The sequence below is a fragment of the Pseudonaja textilis genome, chromosome Z, assembly GCF_049901715.1.
Source record: "Pseudonaja textilis isolate UNSWEBS1 chromosome Z, rPseTex1.2, whole genome shotgun sequence".
NCBI classification, from domain to species: domain Eukaryota; kingdom Metazoa; phylum Chordata; class Lepidosauria; order Squamata; family Elapidae; genus Pseudonaja; species Pseudonaja textilis.
Window position 1 is genome coordinate 70675646 of NC_142008.1, and position 18740 is coordinate 70694385.

Genomic DNA, 18740 nt, shown 5'->3' on the forward strand with positions numbered 1-18740 from the left:
CTGGTTGTTACAATTTTGCAGTTTGGAGAACTGACCAATTGCGCCACTGGCTGGCCCCTCCCTCCTCCCTCACTTCTTACTTGGTATGCACGCCATCAAACTTGCCTGCTAAATTTCTATTTTTCCTTTTTCCCCCCTGACCATCAGCTGTTCTGCTGTGCCAATTTAGATTAGCTAGAAAGCAGGAAATCATTGGATTTCTTGCTTTCTAGCTAATCTAAAAGCAGAGCTGAACTTTCCTTAGGACTGAAGCTTTTATTTTTCAGTCCAGACTCAGCTAGTACATTGCAGAAAGATAGAGCTCTGAGTGAATCTGTGATTCTGTGGGCAACTCAATCTGCCTACCTGCTGCCTGCCTGCAGGGGGTGACATCATAACAGTCTTCCAATAGTTGAAGGCTTGCCCCAAAGAAGAGGGGATCAACTTATTTACCAAAGCAACTGTAGAAAGGGCAAGAAACAATGGATGGAAATCAACCAATAAGAGAAACAACCTAAAACTAAGGAGAAAAATCCTAATGGTGAGAACAATTAATCAGTAGAAATTGACTTCAGAAGATGTGAGTGCCACATCACTGGAGGATTTTAAGAAGAGGCAGGACTGCCATTTATCAGTAATAGTATAAATCTCGTGCAATCAGAGGACTGGACATAGAACAAATCAATCCAGAATTCTTACTTGACACAGAAATGATCAGATTATTATTATACTTTGAACACATTGTATGAAGACATAACTTTTTGAAACTGTATTAGAGGAGTTTTTGTGGTTTCAGTTTAAGTCAATTTAATATACTAGGAGGGTATGTTTTCATCGTGCTTGTGCTAGATAGATTTAATATATAAATCTATAAATTGCTCATGAATGACTCCCAATACAAATAAATAAGGGAATATTGAGATTTTCCACTATTGTGAAATAATAATATATAACAATGTTAAAAAAATTAAAAAAGAAAATCTGCAATTATTGATTTTCATAGTTACTTGTCAAAAATTTTATTCTGAATTTATCAAAATTAATTCAACACCTCTACATTTCCATTTTGTAAAACAAAAATACCAGACAAAATGTGATTTTCTCTATCTATATACAGAAAAGGCTTCTACTTATGTATAGAGACATAGGCCAATATTTCCTCCTAGTGACCTCCTAGAACATCCATGGCAAAGATATACAATGTACAATTAGCCAGGGAAAGTTCATATTTGCAAAAATTATCTGCAAGTGATCACTCAGAACTTATTGCAAAAGTGCTTTATTTTATCAGTGGCAGGCATGAAAAAAGACTCACAAACTGGAAAAGAGTGCATAGAGAAGGGAAGACTGGGGAAAAAAAGAAAGGGGAAGAGTAGACTCAAAAACAGACAGCTCCATCCATTTTGGGATTCTAGATTATCTACCACTGATCATTACATTGGTAATACTCCAATGGTATCCAGCCTCTAATAAGACTCTCTCTGAGGGAATGAAGGTCTCCACTGAAAACTTTTCCACACTAACTAAAGATTCTAGAAATCTTTCCTATCCAAGAGCAGATCTGCAGCTTTAGTATAGGTACAAAATCATTCTGAAAAGGACAGATAGAAAAAAGGAATATATACTCATAATGATAGGATTATGTACTACCTGTACCAGACTTTCTAAGTAGACTCTTGCACTGGTCTAATGTTCAAAAAGCTGAATCAGAGTATTCTGTCAAGACAAAGAATTTGAACTTTTTTAAAATAAAGGAATCCAATATAAGTGGAACTAAAAACTCTCTTTAAGCTATACGATATTACTAATGAAAAAAACATTTCTCTGTCACATACTTAATATACATTTTTTCTTTTTTGTCACAAAAATAATTATAGGATTGCAGTTAGTTCTGTTTCCGTTTGGGGGAGGTGACACAAGGGTGTGTCTGTGTCTGTGTGCGTTTTAAAATGCATTAGCTGAATTATTTTGAAGCATTGCCGCCTAGGATGTATGATTGTAAGTTTTTGATCTATAAAAAGTATTTCTTAGGTGAAAAGCATATAATAAAACATGGGGATACTATGTACATGAGCAATTTCTTTATTTCACAAAAGGATGCACTATATATGGTATATATAAACTATAGTGTTCAGTATTTATGGAGAAAAACTATTCCATTTCTTCAAATAAAAAAAAAAAGAATGAGTTATTTTGGCATTACTAAAGGTTTTGCAGAAACCAAGGAAGCTGATGCCTAATTCCTTTTTTTGTGTTCTTCCAATTTTTATAATGACTATAATAACTGAAGTCAATCTTTATGTTTGATTATATTTTATTTCCTTATGTATAGCCTGGAAGATTAAATTTAAATATTTTAAATAATATTTTGCATATAAGAAATGCAAAATGTAAGACGTAAGAAAATCATGAGAACGAAAAGAAATCATACAAATCAAATTATATACTATCCTGCTCCACCAGGCTCTAGAACAGTGTTTTTTTTAAAATTTGGCAATTTTAAAATGTTTGGCTTTCAGTATATTGTCTGGAGAATTATGGAAATTGAAATCCACACATTTTAAAGTTCTGAAAAACAAAACAAAACCACTGCTCTAGAACATTTCTGATAACTTAAGCCTGTCTGCAGAGTTTAAAATCTTGTCCAGAGGCCACAGATGACCTTGACCCCATTTTTATCGACCCCATAAAGTCTCTCAACAAAATAACATTTTAGGAATGGGAAAAGCGTGTTGGTCTTACCTGACATGCTTCTTCTCAGTGTGCTAATCCAATTGTGTGGGTGTAGACTCCTCTTCCGCTTGGAGGCTGAATCAATCAGATTCCTGGTCATGCCTCCTCCTCCTGAGCATGCTCAGTTTTGTTGAAGACATATTAATTGACTTGATTCGTATTGGTGCTGGTGATGACTTCCCCTAGACTCCAGACTGGACAGTTGCCAGGGTGGGATTGGATTATCCTTCAGCACACTGAGAAGAAGCATATCAGGTAAGACCAATGCTCTTTCTCCAGTGTCCTGGAAGGATAATCCAATTGTGTGGGACATAGCAAACCCAGCTGTCCTAAGGGTAAGGACGTGGTGGCTCAGTGGCTGAGCTTGTTGATCAGAGAGGTTGGCAGTTTGGCGGTTCGAATCCCTAGCGCCTCATAACAGAGTGAGCTCCTGTTACTTGTCCCACCTTCTGCCAACCTAGTAGTTCGAAAGCATGTAAAAATGCAAGTAGTAAATAGGGACCAGTTTGGTGGGAAGGTAACAGTGCTCCATGTGCCTTCAGCATTTAGTCATGCCAGTCACATGACCATGGAGATATCTTTGGACAGTGCTGGCTCTTTGGCTTTGAAACGGAGATGAGCACTGCCCCCTAGAGACAGAAACAACTAGCACATATGTGTGAGGGGAACCTTTACCTTTACCTTAGACTCCTCTTCTGCTTGGAGGCTGAATCAATCAGATTTCTGGTCATACCTCCTCCTCCTGAGCCCAGTTTTGATGAAGATGTGTTGATTGACTTGATTCATATTGGTGCTGGTGATAATTCTCCTGGACTCTAGACTAGACAGTTGCCAGGGTAGGATTGGATTATCCTTCAGCACACTGAGAAGAAGCATGTAAGACCAACACTTTTTCTCTAGTGTCCTGGAAGGATAATGCAATTGTGTGGGACATAGCAAACCCAGCTGTCCTAAGGGTAGGGACATGGTGGTTCAGTGGCTAAGAGGCTGAGCTTGTTGATCAGAGAGGTTGGCAGTTTGAATCCCTAGCACCATGTAACGGAGTGAGCTCCTGTTATTTGTCCCAGCTTCTGCCAACTTAGTAGTACAAAAGCATGTAAAATCTGGTAAGATAATTTCCTATGCCCTGTGAAATGAGGCATTTACCTTTGGGAGGAAGGTGGGATCCAGCCTTAGAATCACCTTCTTTGAGTGAATTATGCAAAGGTCCTCTCTCATGGAGAGAGCTGCTAACTCTGATATTCTTCTTGCTGAGGTAATGGCTGCAAGGAATGCTACCTTCCAGGTGAGGAATTGTAGGCTGGTTGATTGTAACAGTTCAAATGGTTCTGTCATGAGCGCCTTCAGTACTTTAGGTAGATGCCAACTGGGATATCTATGTATTACTGGGGGCTTTAGGTTAGTTGCACCTCTAATGAAGCTGTGCACCAGTGAACATAAGGCAAGGGATTCCTAATTCCCACAGCCTAATACGGTTGCCAAAGCCACCACTTGCTTGCATATGGTGTTGGGGGACAGGCCCTTGTCCAGTCCCTCCTGTAGAAACTTCAGGATTTGGATCACTGATACATTGGTCAGATCAATATGTTCTTTGGAGCACCAGTTGCAAAAGGCTCTCCAAGTGGCATCATAGATTCTGTGAGTTGAAGGCCTCGTAGAGGCCTGTAATGTTTGTATTACTTTACTGCAGCACTTGAGCTGGCTTAGGGCTGACTATTCAAGTGCCAAATGGTTAGCTGAAACCATTGTGGATCTGGATGAAGGGCTCCCTGACTGAGAGCTATTCTGTCTCGAGGGATCCTCCATGTTTTGGTTATTGAAAGACTGATCAGGTCCATGTATCTAGTTTTGGCCAATGTGGTGCCAGGAGTAGGATCTCTGCCCTCTCCTCTATCAGTTTGTTTATAACTCGGGATTAGTGGAAGTGGCGGGAACACATATAGCAGTCCCCGGGGCCATGGAATGCAGAGAGCATTGACTCCCTCTGCCCCTGTTGTTGGGAACCTGGAGTAAAATCTTGATAACTGGGCATTTGATGGAGAAGTGAAGAGGTCAAGGACTGGTCTTCTGAGCCTCCCTGACAGCTACCTGAACAGGTCTGGATGTAGTCGCCACTCTGAGTGGTCAACTGTGGTCCTGCTGAGCCAGTCCGCCTGTACATTTGTTCTCCCCGAGATGTGCTCTGCTCTAATGGAGAGCAGGTGTCTCTCTGCCCAAAGTCCTAATTGTCTTACCTCCCCTTGCTTTGACGGTTGATGAGTGCCTTGGTGACCACATTGTCCGTTAGAATGAGTAAATGGTGTCCCGAAATCCTGTCTTGGAATCTCTTTAGGGCTAGATGGCTGCCCTGAGTTCTAGGCGGTTGATGTTTCTGAGATCTGGTTTTGACCAATGTCCCTGTGCTATCTGGGACTGGAAGCGTGCGCCCCAGCTGAACATATTAGCATCTCTGTGGTGATAGATAGGCTCTTTGGTTCCTTGAAGATACAGCCCTTGCTTATGTCTGGTGATCTCTACCATATAGCACCTTAGTTGGAACCTGAACCTTGAGTTTGACCTCTGGTAGGGCAAAAGAAACCACTGTAGTGTCCTTGCATGAAGCCATGTCCACTGTACAATTGCTATGCAGGACACAGGAGCTGTAATAGTAAGGTCCAGCATCACTGTTCAGGCTGACTGAATTTGGGCCACCAGTGCCTCGATACTGGCTTGTCGTTCTTGTGACAGGCAGACCTCACATGACCTGTTATCTATGATTGCTGCCAAGTGTAGTAATCAATTTGTTGGGAACAGATGACTCTTGTCGAAATTCACAGACAACCAAAGTTCCTGCAGGATCCTGACGGTGATCTGTAGATCTTGTGCCGCTCCGTCCGGTGAAGAGGACTGTATCAGTATGTTGTCCAGGTAACATTGGACATGCTCTGAGGTGCACCGCCACTGCTGCCAGCACTTTGGTGAAAGCTCTGAGCGCTGATGATAGACCAAAGGGTAGGGCCTTGTATTGGAAATGCCAGCCAGCATACTGAAAATGCAGGAATTTCCAATGAGCTTGTAGAATAGGAATGTATAGGTAAGCCTCCGTAAGGTCTATGGAGGTAAGGAAGTCACCTTCCTGAATGCTCCCAGTATCAACTGAAGGGACTGCATTTTGAATTTCTTGTATATCAGATATTTGTTCAGTCTTTTTAGGTCCAGAATTGCCCTCCATCCCCCTGAATTCTTTGGATGGAATAGAACCCCTGTCCTTGTTCGTCTCATGTGACCGGTTGAATGGCTTGGATGTCCAGTAGGTGTTGCACTGCTGCCTCCATGAAGTTTCTTTTTACCTCGTCCCTTGGAATCTGACAAATTATGAAGAAGTTTGAGGGTGTGGAGAGAAATTAGAGGGAGAATTTCTAGTCTCAACGTTTAGGATCCAGGTGTCTGTTATTGTTCCCATTGACCAGCAAACAGACTTAGATGGCCTCCAATGGGAGGGTTTATCTGTCCATCATTTGGCGCAACGGAAGGGGCAGCTGCTCGTGTCCCTGAATAGATGTTTGTTTTGGTCCTGTTGACCATATCTATCCCTGAAATCAGATCTGTCTGGTTGTCTGTGCCCATGTGTGTATGTCCTCTGAAAGTGTCCGGTGTCTGTGGCCCGAAAGGAATGCCTGCAAAAATATGGAGATCAACGGTGGTCCGATTTTCTGAACGCCAAAGATAGAACCTTCTTCCTGTCTTTATTCTCTACCAACACAGAATCTAGGTCCTCTCCAAATAGTTTGCTGTTGCTGTAAGGGGCAGAAGCTAGCTTCCACTAAGACCTCATGTCTCCCTGCCAATGATGAACCCACAGTATTCTTCAGGCCCCTATAGAGGTGGCCATAGCTTTAGAGGCGAACCTCATGGCATACATGGTGGTATCTGCTGAGAATTCCACAGCAGTTATCATTTTGTTGAAGTCCTGCTGAGTGCGGATGTCCCCCCGGGGAACCTTCTCTCGCATCTGGCATACCAAAGAAGCGTGGCCCTGTTGAAGAAAGATGCAGTTGTGGGAAATTTTATTGCCCAGGCTGAAGCCTGATGCGTCTTACACAGTGTCAATTTTGCCTTCCTATCTTCTGCTTTCAAGGAATCCTCCCCATCATTAGCTAATATGGATGAGGAAGTTAAGACAGCCACTGGTTCATCTATAATTGGAGAATGAAGCTCCTCAGCAAGGTCTGAAACCATATTAAAAAATCTCTTTTAGGTGTTGTGAACACCACTGTTTTTTGCCACTGAACTCGAATTATATTTCTAAAGAAATTATTTGAGGGAATCTCCTCGGTTTCTTTAGTAGGCTTTGGGAATAAAAGTTCCCCTGAGTCTGACAGATTTGTATTTGACTCCGTTTTGGGTGGGTCAGCTCCCAGATTTGTTGCTGCTTTTGCCTCAAACAGCAAAGAACTGAAAAGGGATGGTTGAAAAAGCCCTGAAAATGCTGGGGTCTCAGGATTCCTCAGCTTCTGAAAGGCCTGAATCCCTCTGTTCCTCATCTCCAGAGGTAGAAGCCTCACTTTGCGTGGAGGAGAAATTTGACTGTGCCCTTTGAGGGACTTCCAGCTCACTTTGCTGTTGTGATACCCCAAAGTGGTCCTGACTGCTAGGTATCTCCTGTGTCAGTGTGGCTGTCTGGCACCATTGTAGATGGCCTGTATTGGTGGCCTGTGACAAGGTTGAGATCAGGTTCTTCATCTGATCCTTAAATTCTGGGTCTTGCTTCTCTCTAGATCTTAACCCAGTTGATGTGGGAGTGAACATGGCCTTTCATTCTCTTGGGCAATGGTTCCCACTGATTATCTCATTGCAAAGCTCTTTCCTTTGCTACAGAAATGCTGTCATCCTCCCCTGAACAAAGGGAAGGCTAACAAAACCGCTCTCTGATGCCACCCAGTGGTCCTTCTTGACCGCAAGGAATATGCTGGTGCATTTCTATTGGCTGTTAAGCAGGCCAAAATTTCAAGCTCCCTCTCTCCAGGGCAGTCCTCCCCTTTTCTTTGTCCTGCTGCCCTTTCTTCATGCATCTCTGTGCATTTTCCTCTTCTGTCTTGGTTGCTCCCCTGGGGGAGACAGCTTTTGCTTTCAACTTTTCTGCAGCTCCTCTAGTAAGAGACTTAGACCCCTTGGAGCCCTTAATCTGGTCTGGGGAGAGGTCAGGGATCCCCCAATCTTTCTTCCTTGTCCCATTTGCATGGTCAGCCTTGCTATTTTATGTCCCTCTGATCAGGGCAGACTCAGTCAAAAGAACTACTGCTACTGTGGCTTTCTTTCCTCTTTTTATCTGCCGCTTTAAAGTATGTCCCAGCTGAAGCTGGGCAGTGACTTGGGACTATAGGCTGCTGTTTCGGACTAAGACAGCGAGCGAACATCTAATACCTTGTGGGCTTCTTTATATGCGCTTTAATAGAGTCCAGCAACTGTTTTAGGTTTTCCACAAGCAATTTTTTTCCAAGACCCTTTAAACAGGCTTCAATCAGCTGTCCTTTGGCTTTTTAGAAGGCATGAAACCTCCAGCTATCTTTAAAGCTTGCCGCGGATTCAGCCTGCTAGAAAAAAGGGGGTCCTCCCGCTGCTCTTAATTTAATCCTGCATCCCAGTAGGAGTTGGGTCCCTCCCAAAGAAACAGTAAATGAGCTGCCCTGATGCAGCTCCAACAACACAGAAACAATAGCCTTTTGTATGCGAATGGCTACATGCTGAGCTAGTTTTACAGTTTTGAAGAACTCACCAAAGCCTTAACACTTTGATCACCAGACCTCTTCCATGTGTCTCCTTTGCTCAAAGGCTGAGGCAAAACTGGGCATGCTCAGGAGGAGGAGGCGTGACCATGAATCTGATTGACTCACCCTCCAAACAGAAGAGGAGTCTACACCCACACAATTGGATTATCCTTCCAGCAAACTGGAGAAATACTATATTTTAAAAGCTGAAGTCTTCCTTATTTAACAAAAAAAATCAAAAATAATTATGTAATAACAAAAATAGTTATGTAGAGCCTTTTAAGTTAAGCATACATATTTAAGTTAAGCATACATATTTTCTAGCCAGGTATTTCTGGGAGCTATTTGTATTCCTTTAGACTAGATCAATTATTTTAAATCTGAGTTGAACACATTTTTGAAAGAATACAAGAGCTGTTTTATAACTTTCTAAGCAGTTCAGAAAAAACCCATTGTTGGAAGAAATCTCCTTTTTCCCCCCCACCCTTATTACATTCTTGGCAGTATGCCTAGACTTACTCCAAAAGAGTGGAGTGGGGACTGTCTCCAAAGGAGTTTTTTCCTTTTCTTTTCTGGTACTTTCTTAAAGGGGAAGTTTTAAGCTTTTTACACTGCTGTTGAAGGAAATATTGTCTCATAGGGTTTTTTTTCTATCTGGGGAGGGGGGGGGCTTCCTTCACTGCTTCAGGGGTTTCTGGCATTGTCCTTTGGGGGTGTACTTCCAAGAGGCAGGATGCAAACTTGGCACTGATTTTTTTTTTACTGCCTTTCTGGGGGGCATGTGATCTTTCCTTAAATCTGGATGATTTCCTTAGTCTTGTGAGTTAAGTGAGACTAGCTGGTATATTTAAGTGGTGCAAATGAATCTAAGGATTGCTTTTCCTGACTGCGCTCTTTCTGGAGAGCTTAAATGACTTCTCTGCTAAAGGGTTTCACTTTATGAGCAAGAGTTGATAGTTATCATTGCATATTATCTATTTTAATTTCTCAAGGTACTCTGGCACCCTGCTTAATTTGTAACTCCGGCTTGCAGGTATTTTTAATCTAATTATTGATATTTAGGGCAGCTTTTTGCAAGTAAAGGGCAGCTTTTTGTATTTTTTTATGATAATCCTTGACTTACAACAGTTCATTTAGTGACCATTCAAAGTTACAATGGCACTAAAAAATGTGACTTATGACCATTTTTCACACTTAAGACCGTTGTAGCATCCCCACTGTCATGAGAAGCCAGGTGAGGAGAAGTGCCCCTTGATGTGAGTGACGTCGAATTGGCCATGCCCACCCAGTCACATGACCACCAGGCGATGCCCACCAACTAAGCCACGCCCACAGAACAGTTGTTTAAAAATTGAATTCCACCCCTGGGATGCACATGCATGATTCTTTAAATCTAACTTAAAAGGAAGTTTTGACTTTAATGGATACTTTCTGGATGCCTTATAGTATCTTGTGCAGATCATGGAAATCCAATTCAAATATGAGGAATAATGGATAAGACTACAGGAAATGATCTTCCTGCACAATCTTTCCTAATATAAAAATAATCAAGAACTATAAATCTATGGCTTTAAGAAAAGTGTGACCTTTTGACTTCTTTTTCTTGGCCCCCAACTGTTTAACCAGTTTTCAACTTGTTTAACATCATTTCAACCAAGAAGAAAGGTGAAACTAACTAGATATTAAGACTTCATTAATTTCATGTTTATGCTCAGGAAGCCTGCTCATAATGTTCTCAAATAGAGAACAGAAATAGTCAGATATCAGAGGAAAAAATCAAAGGTATGCTTGAAAAAAACCTCAGCAGAAATCTATTGCCAATTTTTGTCATTCATTGGATTTCTAGAAAAAAAGTATTTGTATAAATCTCTGCATTTTCTCTTCCAAAGGCAACTTGATATTAAGGGAAATTTGTGCCAGGATTCTTAGAAACAGCATAAGCCAGAGTTTCTTCCAGATTCACAACTGAGACAATCAGGATATATATCAAATAACTGAAAAACTGGTCCAAGATTGTTAATCTTTTCTCTTCAACATATATTCTTTGCTCTGGATGTATTGATACATTTTGAATTCTTTGGTTTTGAAATGTGTAATTGTCCATTCTATCACCAACTAAAATCAACAGAAATATTAATAAGTAAATAATTTAATTTAATCATGTAAATAGTAATTAAATAATTAAAATAATTTAACAATGTAAATAATTTAATAATAAAGTAACTACTAAAACAGAAAACTAAAAGCAACTATAATTATCTACTTATCTAATAAAAGAGATATTAAACAGATAACACCATCAAGTAAAATTTACAGCATGCATAATAAAGTTCTCATGGAAATGAGGTGGAATAGGTAAGATCCTAAGCTGCAAAAATTCGATAGTACAGTGACTAAATCAAAGTGTCCTCCACTATAGCTGACATTGCTTTGAGATTTATATTAATAGGATGTGGCACATACATGTTTTAAATAAAAGAAATATATAGAGAGAAATGTTTTCTACCTATATTCCCATTAAGGTAGTGCCTCAATCTTAGCAACTGTAAGATGTGTGGAGTTGAAGTCCCAGAATTCCCCAGTCAACCTGTTGAAATCCACTCATTTTAAAAATTGTCAAATTTGAGAAACAATGCAGGAAGTTTTGAATGCTTATTTGTGTATACTACCCATCAAACTTGTACAAAAGATAAAACGCTGAGCATACAAATTTAAGTTATCCACAAATAATAATAATAAATTTACATACCATGAAACCACAATCTCATGACTTGTAATAAGTCTTGCATAATATTGCCTCTGCTTAACTGAAGCAATGAAGGTCGCTTTAGTGCTGCTATGGCACAGACGGAGCAGCAGCTTCCGAGAAAGTGAGTCCTTTCCCAAGTTTGCAGCTATAGCTCAGTGGCTATGGATCAGGGTCAGCTAGAGCTCTGCTGGGCAGATCCAGACCCTCTTGAGTACAAAGGAGTGCCCCTTTCCTCCTCTAAAAACAGTTTAATTTTTCTCATCCCACCAAAACAGGTTTAGTTAAATAACTCCTGAATTTTGGGCCACACAAGGTTCAAGTTCATTTTAACTTTTTCAATTTTAAAAAATATTAATAACGTTTAAGTAAGTTCAGACTACATCCAGACAAAAGGAAGTAATGGGCAGAGGGGGAACAAAAGGGGTTATCTGAATCAGGGGTGCCCAAGCCCTGATCCCTGAACTGATAGCAGTCCACAGCCCATTGGGAATCATGTTGCACAAGTGACAGGTGAGTGTGTGAAGTTCATTTGCACAAGCAGCGAACGCACAAGTGAAATCATCCCCTCTGCCAACCTGTGGTGTTAGAAAGGTTGAAGAACACTGATCTAAATGATGTGTGTATAATGGTTCTTTCTTTCTTTCTTTCTTTCTTTCTTTCTTTCTTTCTTTCTTTCTTTCTTTCTTTCTTTCTTTCTTTCTTTCTTTCTCTTTCTCTCTCTCTTTCTCATTTCAATATCAAATTCCGTCCCCCAATGAAACAATTTTAAATCCTTAGAAAATATAGATTGCAGTTCTCAGTGACTTGTTGGTTTATATTATAATCTGTAAGCACATATGCATAGATCCAGTTTGGTTTAGCTGCTAAAATGTCAGATTAAAAGTTGAGAGATAATGATTTCTAATTCCATCTATGGTAAAAAAAGCAACTGAATAGCCTTGTGACAATATCTCAGCTGTGGGAAGGAGACAATGGCAAATTGTGTCTGAAATCTTGCCAGGAAAACTACCAGTTGTCAGGAACAAAAACAATCTCTCTCTCTCTCTCTCTCCCCCCCCACACACATTATATCCTGCCTTAATTCAAGAACTTCAAGATCCTTCTCCTATTTTTTCCCCATGGCTATTAAAATTCCCCCAAGTGCCTATTCAGATTTCTTTTCTTTTGACATGAACAAGAGTAATAGTAACTGTGTTACTTTATACAGTAGAGACTTGTGTACTCTACTGTATAGTGGCAATCAGACACAAACCATTAATCAGGTCTTTTCTTTCTGCCCAAGTTAGAACCTTTTATCAATAGGATTACTTATGCATCAACATCACCAAAACATTCTTGTGATTAAATTGATCTTCTCATATAACTATCAGTGTTAGCTTTCACAAATTGTTATTTTTCCAGTAGCTCAAAAACATTTAGATGCACCTTTAGTCAGTAGCAACATGCAAACTTGGTCAAATAAACAAAAAATAACTGAGACATTGCAAAATAGTGAACTAAATTTCTTTTTTAAATGCATAGATTATGGAACATGATTTCATGAGATGATAGTTACTAATTTTTCTTTAAAAGAAAAATAACTCAATTGCATCAAATTGTATCACATATAACCAATCTGTCCCAGAATAGTAGTCCTCAAGAAAGAATAACAAAAGAAAATCAAAGGTTTTATGAGATTATTTTCTCATAAAAAGTCCTATTCTTCACAGGATTCAGAAAAATTAAAGTACGTATTTTGAAGTATTTCAAAATATTCATGCATTTTAGAAAATATTTCCTTTGAATATGTTGCATTTCTTGTATTTCCTCCCAAAATTGTGCCTAATACATTTCATTTAAATGATTTTGATTGGTCAAGATCTTTTATTTTTGGTGTTCATACTATACTAAAAAAAGGATATTTAAATGATACAATATCCTTGAGGAGGAGATTAATTTCTTGATCCCAGATACAGTTACTTGAAATGAAAGTTGTACAAAAAGTTGTTCATAAAAGGATTTATGAAGTCTTGCAAGACATATATATATATCTATATATATATATATCATGATTTACCTTATTGCACTTGCAGATAAATGCCCATAAGAGCCACTAGCTGAAGAACTGCTACGGGAATTGTTCAGAATTGTCACCAAGGAGTTTGGAGATGTGCGGATCATTGTCTGAAGGTCAAAACTATGATCAGACAATGGTGACAAGGACAATGTTCGTTTTCGACTTGGTCTTGTTGGTAGCCTGGGACTTGAAAATCTAGTGCCTGTTGTATATATATAAAAAAAATAGTAACAATTATTTATCAGAGCACCAATCCTCATTTTTTAATTGCTACTGGCAGTGGATATAAAGAGTTGCGACAATAGTATATGCTTTGACAAGTGCAATCTTTTCACTTATGATCTACTAGTTACAACTGAAAAAAAATCAAGAAAAAACATTTATCTTTCCATTGCTTACCTCAAGGGAGCTCTCTTGGTTAATGTGCAAGCAAAATGATAAATGGCTAAACAAAAGAAAAATACTTTTATGTTATCTTTTGCATTTCCAGTGATTTATGAATCTGATGGCTGCTTAGACTTTCACTTTATTAATTCACTAGAAGCAAGGAGGTGGAGTGGTTCAAATCTAAGCTAGTAATTAACTCAAAACCTTTTCTAAAACTTGCTAAAATGGTTTCTAACATATATTCACCAAACAGAAGGAAAATCAAGATGCATGTTTTGTTCATGAATAAAATAAAAATTGTTCCAAAATATTTATACATATTTATATTTCATATTTTCTCTGGAAGCTTAGAATGAAATAAAACTTAAAGCTTCCTAGCGATTCTGCAAAAAAGCTTAGAAGAAAAGATGGATTTAAACCAGTACCTAAATATTATTTTAAGAAAGCATAAATATATTTATTTTATCCAGTTTCAGTTTACTTTATTGATTAGCACTCGGGCAATATCCAAGTACAGAGCTCCAGAGACAAATTATTACTAAAATTTGATAAAACAATTTAAAAAGAGGTTGGATAAAATACAATTTAAAATGAATTTGGAATAAAGTACAATTTAAAATGAAATTGGAATAAAATACAATAATTTAATATGTAGATAAATAAAATATGATAAAATTATATTTCAGGGTCACCTCTACAATCTATCCCAATCAGTCCCACATATTCTGATCTCAACTGAACCAATTGCTTAAGTACTGTGCTGTGTTAAATGTTATTTTATTCATAAAACAATTCTACGTAACCATAGGAATTTGCTTTTAAATGCACTAGTACTGTCTTATGGTTATGTTTGTATTTATGGATATTAATATATACTTTTTAAAAAACAAAATCTGGAAACATTCAGAGTGAATTCTGAAATTCACTATTCGTTAAAAATTTCACTAAATTTTAATTCTCAAACTTAGCCTTTATACTGTGAAGAATTGAATTCAGTGGAAACGCTTTAATTATGTATTATTTTATCCTATCCATAGGATTATGATCAATTTTGGGCTTCCGGTTTGCTCTTTGTCAGAGTCGGAGTGGAATCTGCAATCATGTGTGGTTTCACCCAAGCTCACTTGCTAGAGGGTCCTGATCGAGACCAGAACTACCCTGTAGGGGTGGTGAAGAAGGGGGGGATCGCCTGGAGGGTTGAGGGGAGCCGCAACTCCTCTCCCTAACAGGGGAAACCCCTCCCAATGGCAAGCTGCAGTCATGGTCCTAAAATGGCCACCACGAAGATGAAGAACACTCCGGGAATATAAGTTTTGTGCTGGAGCAGAGAAGTCGCAAGCAGAGTGTGAACCAGGCAAAAGACATTGTATTTGAGGTAGCCCGGAATTAAAATAAAGGGCTATCTTGGAGGAAAGTGTATGGAAGCAGCAACCAGAGAAAGTGAGAAGGAAACTGGATTTTATAAAATTCAGATTGAATTACTGTGTTGGATAAATTTGCAGGAGAAAATTTAAAGGAAAATACTTTAACACAACAAAGGTTTAGAAATTAAACCGGATAACTATTGAACTACTAATGCTAAAATTGAGTGTGTTGAAAAGAAAAGAAATAACAGCTAATGACTGAAATTAGCGAACATAAAAGTATTCCATTTAATAAAGAAAGTTAAAGGCAAAAAGACTCAAGAGTGCCAACTGATGGTACAGGAAAATTTTAGTACATTTTAAAAAGTGTCTGGTCTTCTCAAGAGTTTGGATTGGAACTTAAAAGAAAGTAAAAGAAACTTTATTAATGTTATAGAACCACACGGTACTTGGGAAATAGTTGGGGCCAATTAGAAGACCTGGAACAAAGTGTCAAGAGTATGGATTGTTGAAAATAAATTGGCTAAAATAATATACTGGATTGTGGGATTGAATATATCTATTAAAGAAGAGGAAAGAAAAAGAGAAAAAAGGAGAAGATAAAATGGAGGAACTTTTTGTTGATATAAGACTGGACTTACAAGATACAAGATTGGATTTGCAAGATATAACGGACATGATAAAAATTAAACTTCAAATGTGTAATTACGTATTACAGAAATTAGAAATGGTGACTCAGCATACCCAAGAACAAAGTAAACCAGAGCGGGAGAAGTTCTACAAAGAAGAAGCCAACTTTGAAGGGCAAATGGAACAATTACTTAAAAGGAGGAAAAAGGAATTAGAATTAAAAATTTGTGGTCTGATGGGATGGTAAAAGGGAGAATGGTTCAAGAAATGGATAAAGGGAGAGGGAAAAAGCAGAAAAAGGAAGTGCAAAAGAAAAATCGAAATAGGAAGAGAGAAAAGTTCAATAACTGGAATGAGAAATGGAGGGGAATAAGAATGGGGGAAGGGGAATTAAGACAAAGGAGCAGAAAATAAAGAGGAGCAGGAAACAAACAAGGATGAAAAGAAATTACATTGTCCATAGAGTGAGAGATAATGGGAGAAAAAAAAAGAGGATAAGGAAGAAGATTCCACAAGGTAATATGTTGTGATGTATAAGAATATATTGAGAATAGTACTTTGTAATGTATAGATGATTCATAAGGTGTTTGAGAAAATGTAATGCGGAATCTGAGAAAAATATATATATTTGTGTTATAATCTAGGCAGGGAGGTTGATATTAAGGTAGAATGAAGGTGGTTAGCTCGAATTATTAACCAGAGGGGACAATTATATTTATAGATAAGGATTAATAAAATGACAAATTTGACAGAAAAAAGTAATATGAGATATGAATATTGAAATGAGACGAGAATTTTAGATAACATGGTAAAAATGAACATAGAAAGGTCATGAGAATTTTAGAGAACATTGTAAAATAAGATATGAGAATATATTAATAAAACATGAATTGGAACTGGATAAGATAAGCTTAATATTTAATAATAAGGATGATGCAATATGAAATTAAACAAATAAAATGAATAGGTAATTATGGTCATGTTTGTATTGAGATGTGAAACCTGGAACCACACTGCTTGCCAAATGAGAATTTTTTATTTAAAAAAATAAAAATAAAAGCAGGGAGAAAATTGAATAATGGAATTACTAGGTATGTTTAATTGGTGGTAGATATTTGAGAGAGTATTGAAAGATTGAAAATAAGCAATGAAGGATTATGAATTAATGTCAATATATGCATTGAGAGATATGATTGGTATTATTAATTTGCCTATACTAAAATGTATGATATATTGATGCCACACTGTTAATATATCATTGTGTATGTGTAGATTGAAATTTAAAAAAAGTATTTAAAAAAAGGATTATACTCAATTTTGATTTGCCCAAAATAGTATATTTATTTTAACAAGCACCTTCCAAGCCAAATAATTCTTATTACTTATCAATATATTTGTCTAAAGAAAAGAAAACAATCCCTGTTGGATGAAACATATAATCAAGCCAGTATGCTGCAATCTCTAACAATCTCTGGTTTATGATGTGTGAAAAAAATGTTCTATAAAAGGGAAGCCACCAATAAAAAAAAACCACTGTGCATTTGCTCAAAATGTTACATTTGCTGTTTGGATTCTTGCTTTATTGCTTCCACTATGACATTATTTGAAGTCTAGTTTTATTCAATATTTACTTCATTTTGGAAATCTTTGATCATAAGCAAGACTGTCAATTATCTCCAGCATCTGGTTTGTGGTTCTCCTTTCTTCTTCACTTCTATAACTAGAAACAAAACATGTTGCTCCAATCTTGCTCAGGATATAGTATTGATGAGTGGGTGGAAAATCGCCCCCCCCCAATCTTCTTACTCTTTTCATCTCTTGTTGATGTCCTGCCACTTGCTGTGTGGATGTCTGCTACTTTAATTTAATGCAGAACTTAAGGTTCTTTGAAATTATGGTGTCCTTTCCTTGCCTTTGAATGAAAACAGTTATCAAAGTTTACAAGAAAGTTTGTTTAAGATAACAACTTCTATACAGGAACAGCAGTCTCTAACACTATGCTTAAATAGTTCCTCTTCATTAGACTATAAAGCAAGGAAAATTATAGCTCCTGACTCCATAGCAATCTAATCCCAATAAGCACCATTTATCTCCAATATAATAGCTGCCACTAGGAGTTTTATGCTACACATTGATGCACAATCGCATCTGACTCTGCTGCATATCATTAAATATTCGTTTAAAACATATTTTTTGTAAATTTTGGTGGGATCAAAAGTGAATCATATCATTTTGCTAAATGAGGACTTCTTACAAAACCTATACAAATACTGAGAAACCATAAAGTAGATTGCAGCTGTGTAAATTAACTTTTTTTGTATACACTGATTCTATTTGCAGTCAATCTTTCTCTTGAAATGCAAAGGATGGTGTCTAAAAATGATGAGGTCACTATGGAAAAAGTAAAGAGAATTTCTTTTTTACATCCTATTTTTGAAAAAGAACTGGGAGAAAGCTGAGATTCTAATGAAAGAAATTGCAATACTTTGCTGATATTGACAAATTATGGTTTGTCATTATGAGATTGTTGAGGAAAATACTGGAGAGAAGAGAATGGAGCAAATATTTCAATAGTAACTAGTGAGAGAAGATTGCAACTTGGCTATTACAAGTAAGGACGTGTTGAACTGCAGTCTGACCAAAAAAATCAAGGAGATAGTGAAGGTCCCTTCTTGCAAAGGTTGTGCTTTTTAACATCAGGTCTGGGTCTAACAAAATGTTTTACCCTTCACAATTTCTTCCTGGATGAAAATACTCTCTTAACATTTATATGGCTAGGACAGAAGAAGTTTATCTCCTAACCTTATTCCTATAAAAATGGTGTTGAAGGGCTTGAAGAAAGTAGACAATTCATAGCAAGAGCTAACGTTCTGATTGAAGCTATTCTGGAGGGATGAATAGACCATACTTTCAAGCCAATGTGCGGGCTGATCAATAGTTACACAAGATGTTTAGTTCCACTTATTTCTTCCCATAGGGCCATACTAGTTACTGAAAGCTATGATGACTCCCCCAGACACTTCCCAGTTACCTCTCCAGGTGTCAGCTTAGGGGATGAACCAGTTTCAGGCACATCTGGAGAGGATTTGGCCAAT

General features: G+C 37.8%; 1 protein-coding gene and 1 pseudogene across 4 annotated transcripts in view; both read right to left on the reverse strand.

Moving 5' to 3' along the window:
* Positions 1 to 18740, reverse strand: part of GLI3 (GLI family zinc finger 3) — a 495436-nt gene that overhangs the window by 116142 nt on the left and 360554 nt on the right. For all 4 annotated transcript variants that reach the window (XM_087916968.1, XM_087916967.1, XM_087916969.1 and 1 more), the window contains one exon: positions 13265 to 13466. In XM_087916968.1, the coding sequence (XP_087773094.1) occupies positions 13265 to 13466 (202 nt within the window). The remainder of the gene's footprint in view (positions 1 to 13264; positions 13467 to 18740) is intronic.
* On the reverse strand, positions 6138 to 7500 carry LOC148124079 (lamina-associated polypeptide 2-like; annotated as a pseudogene).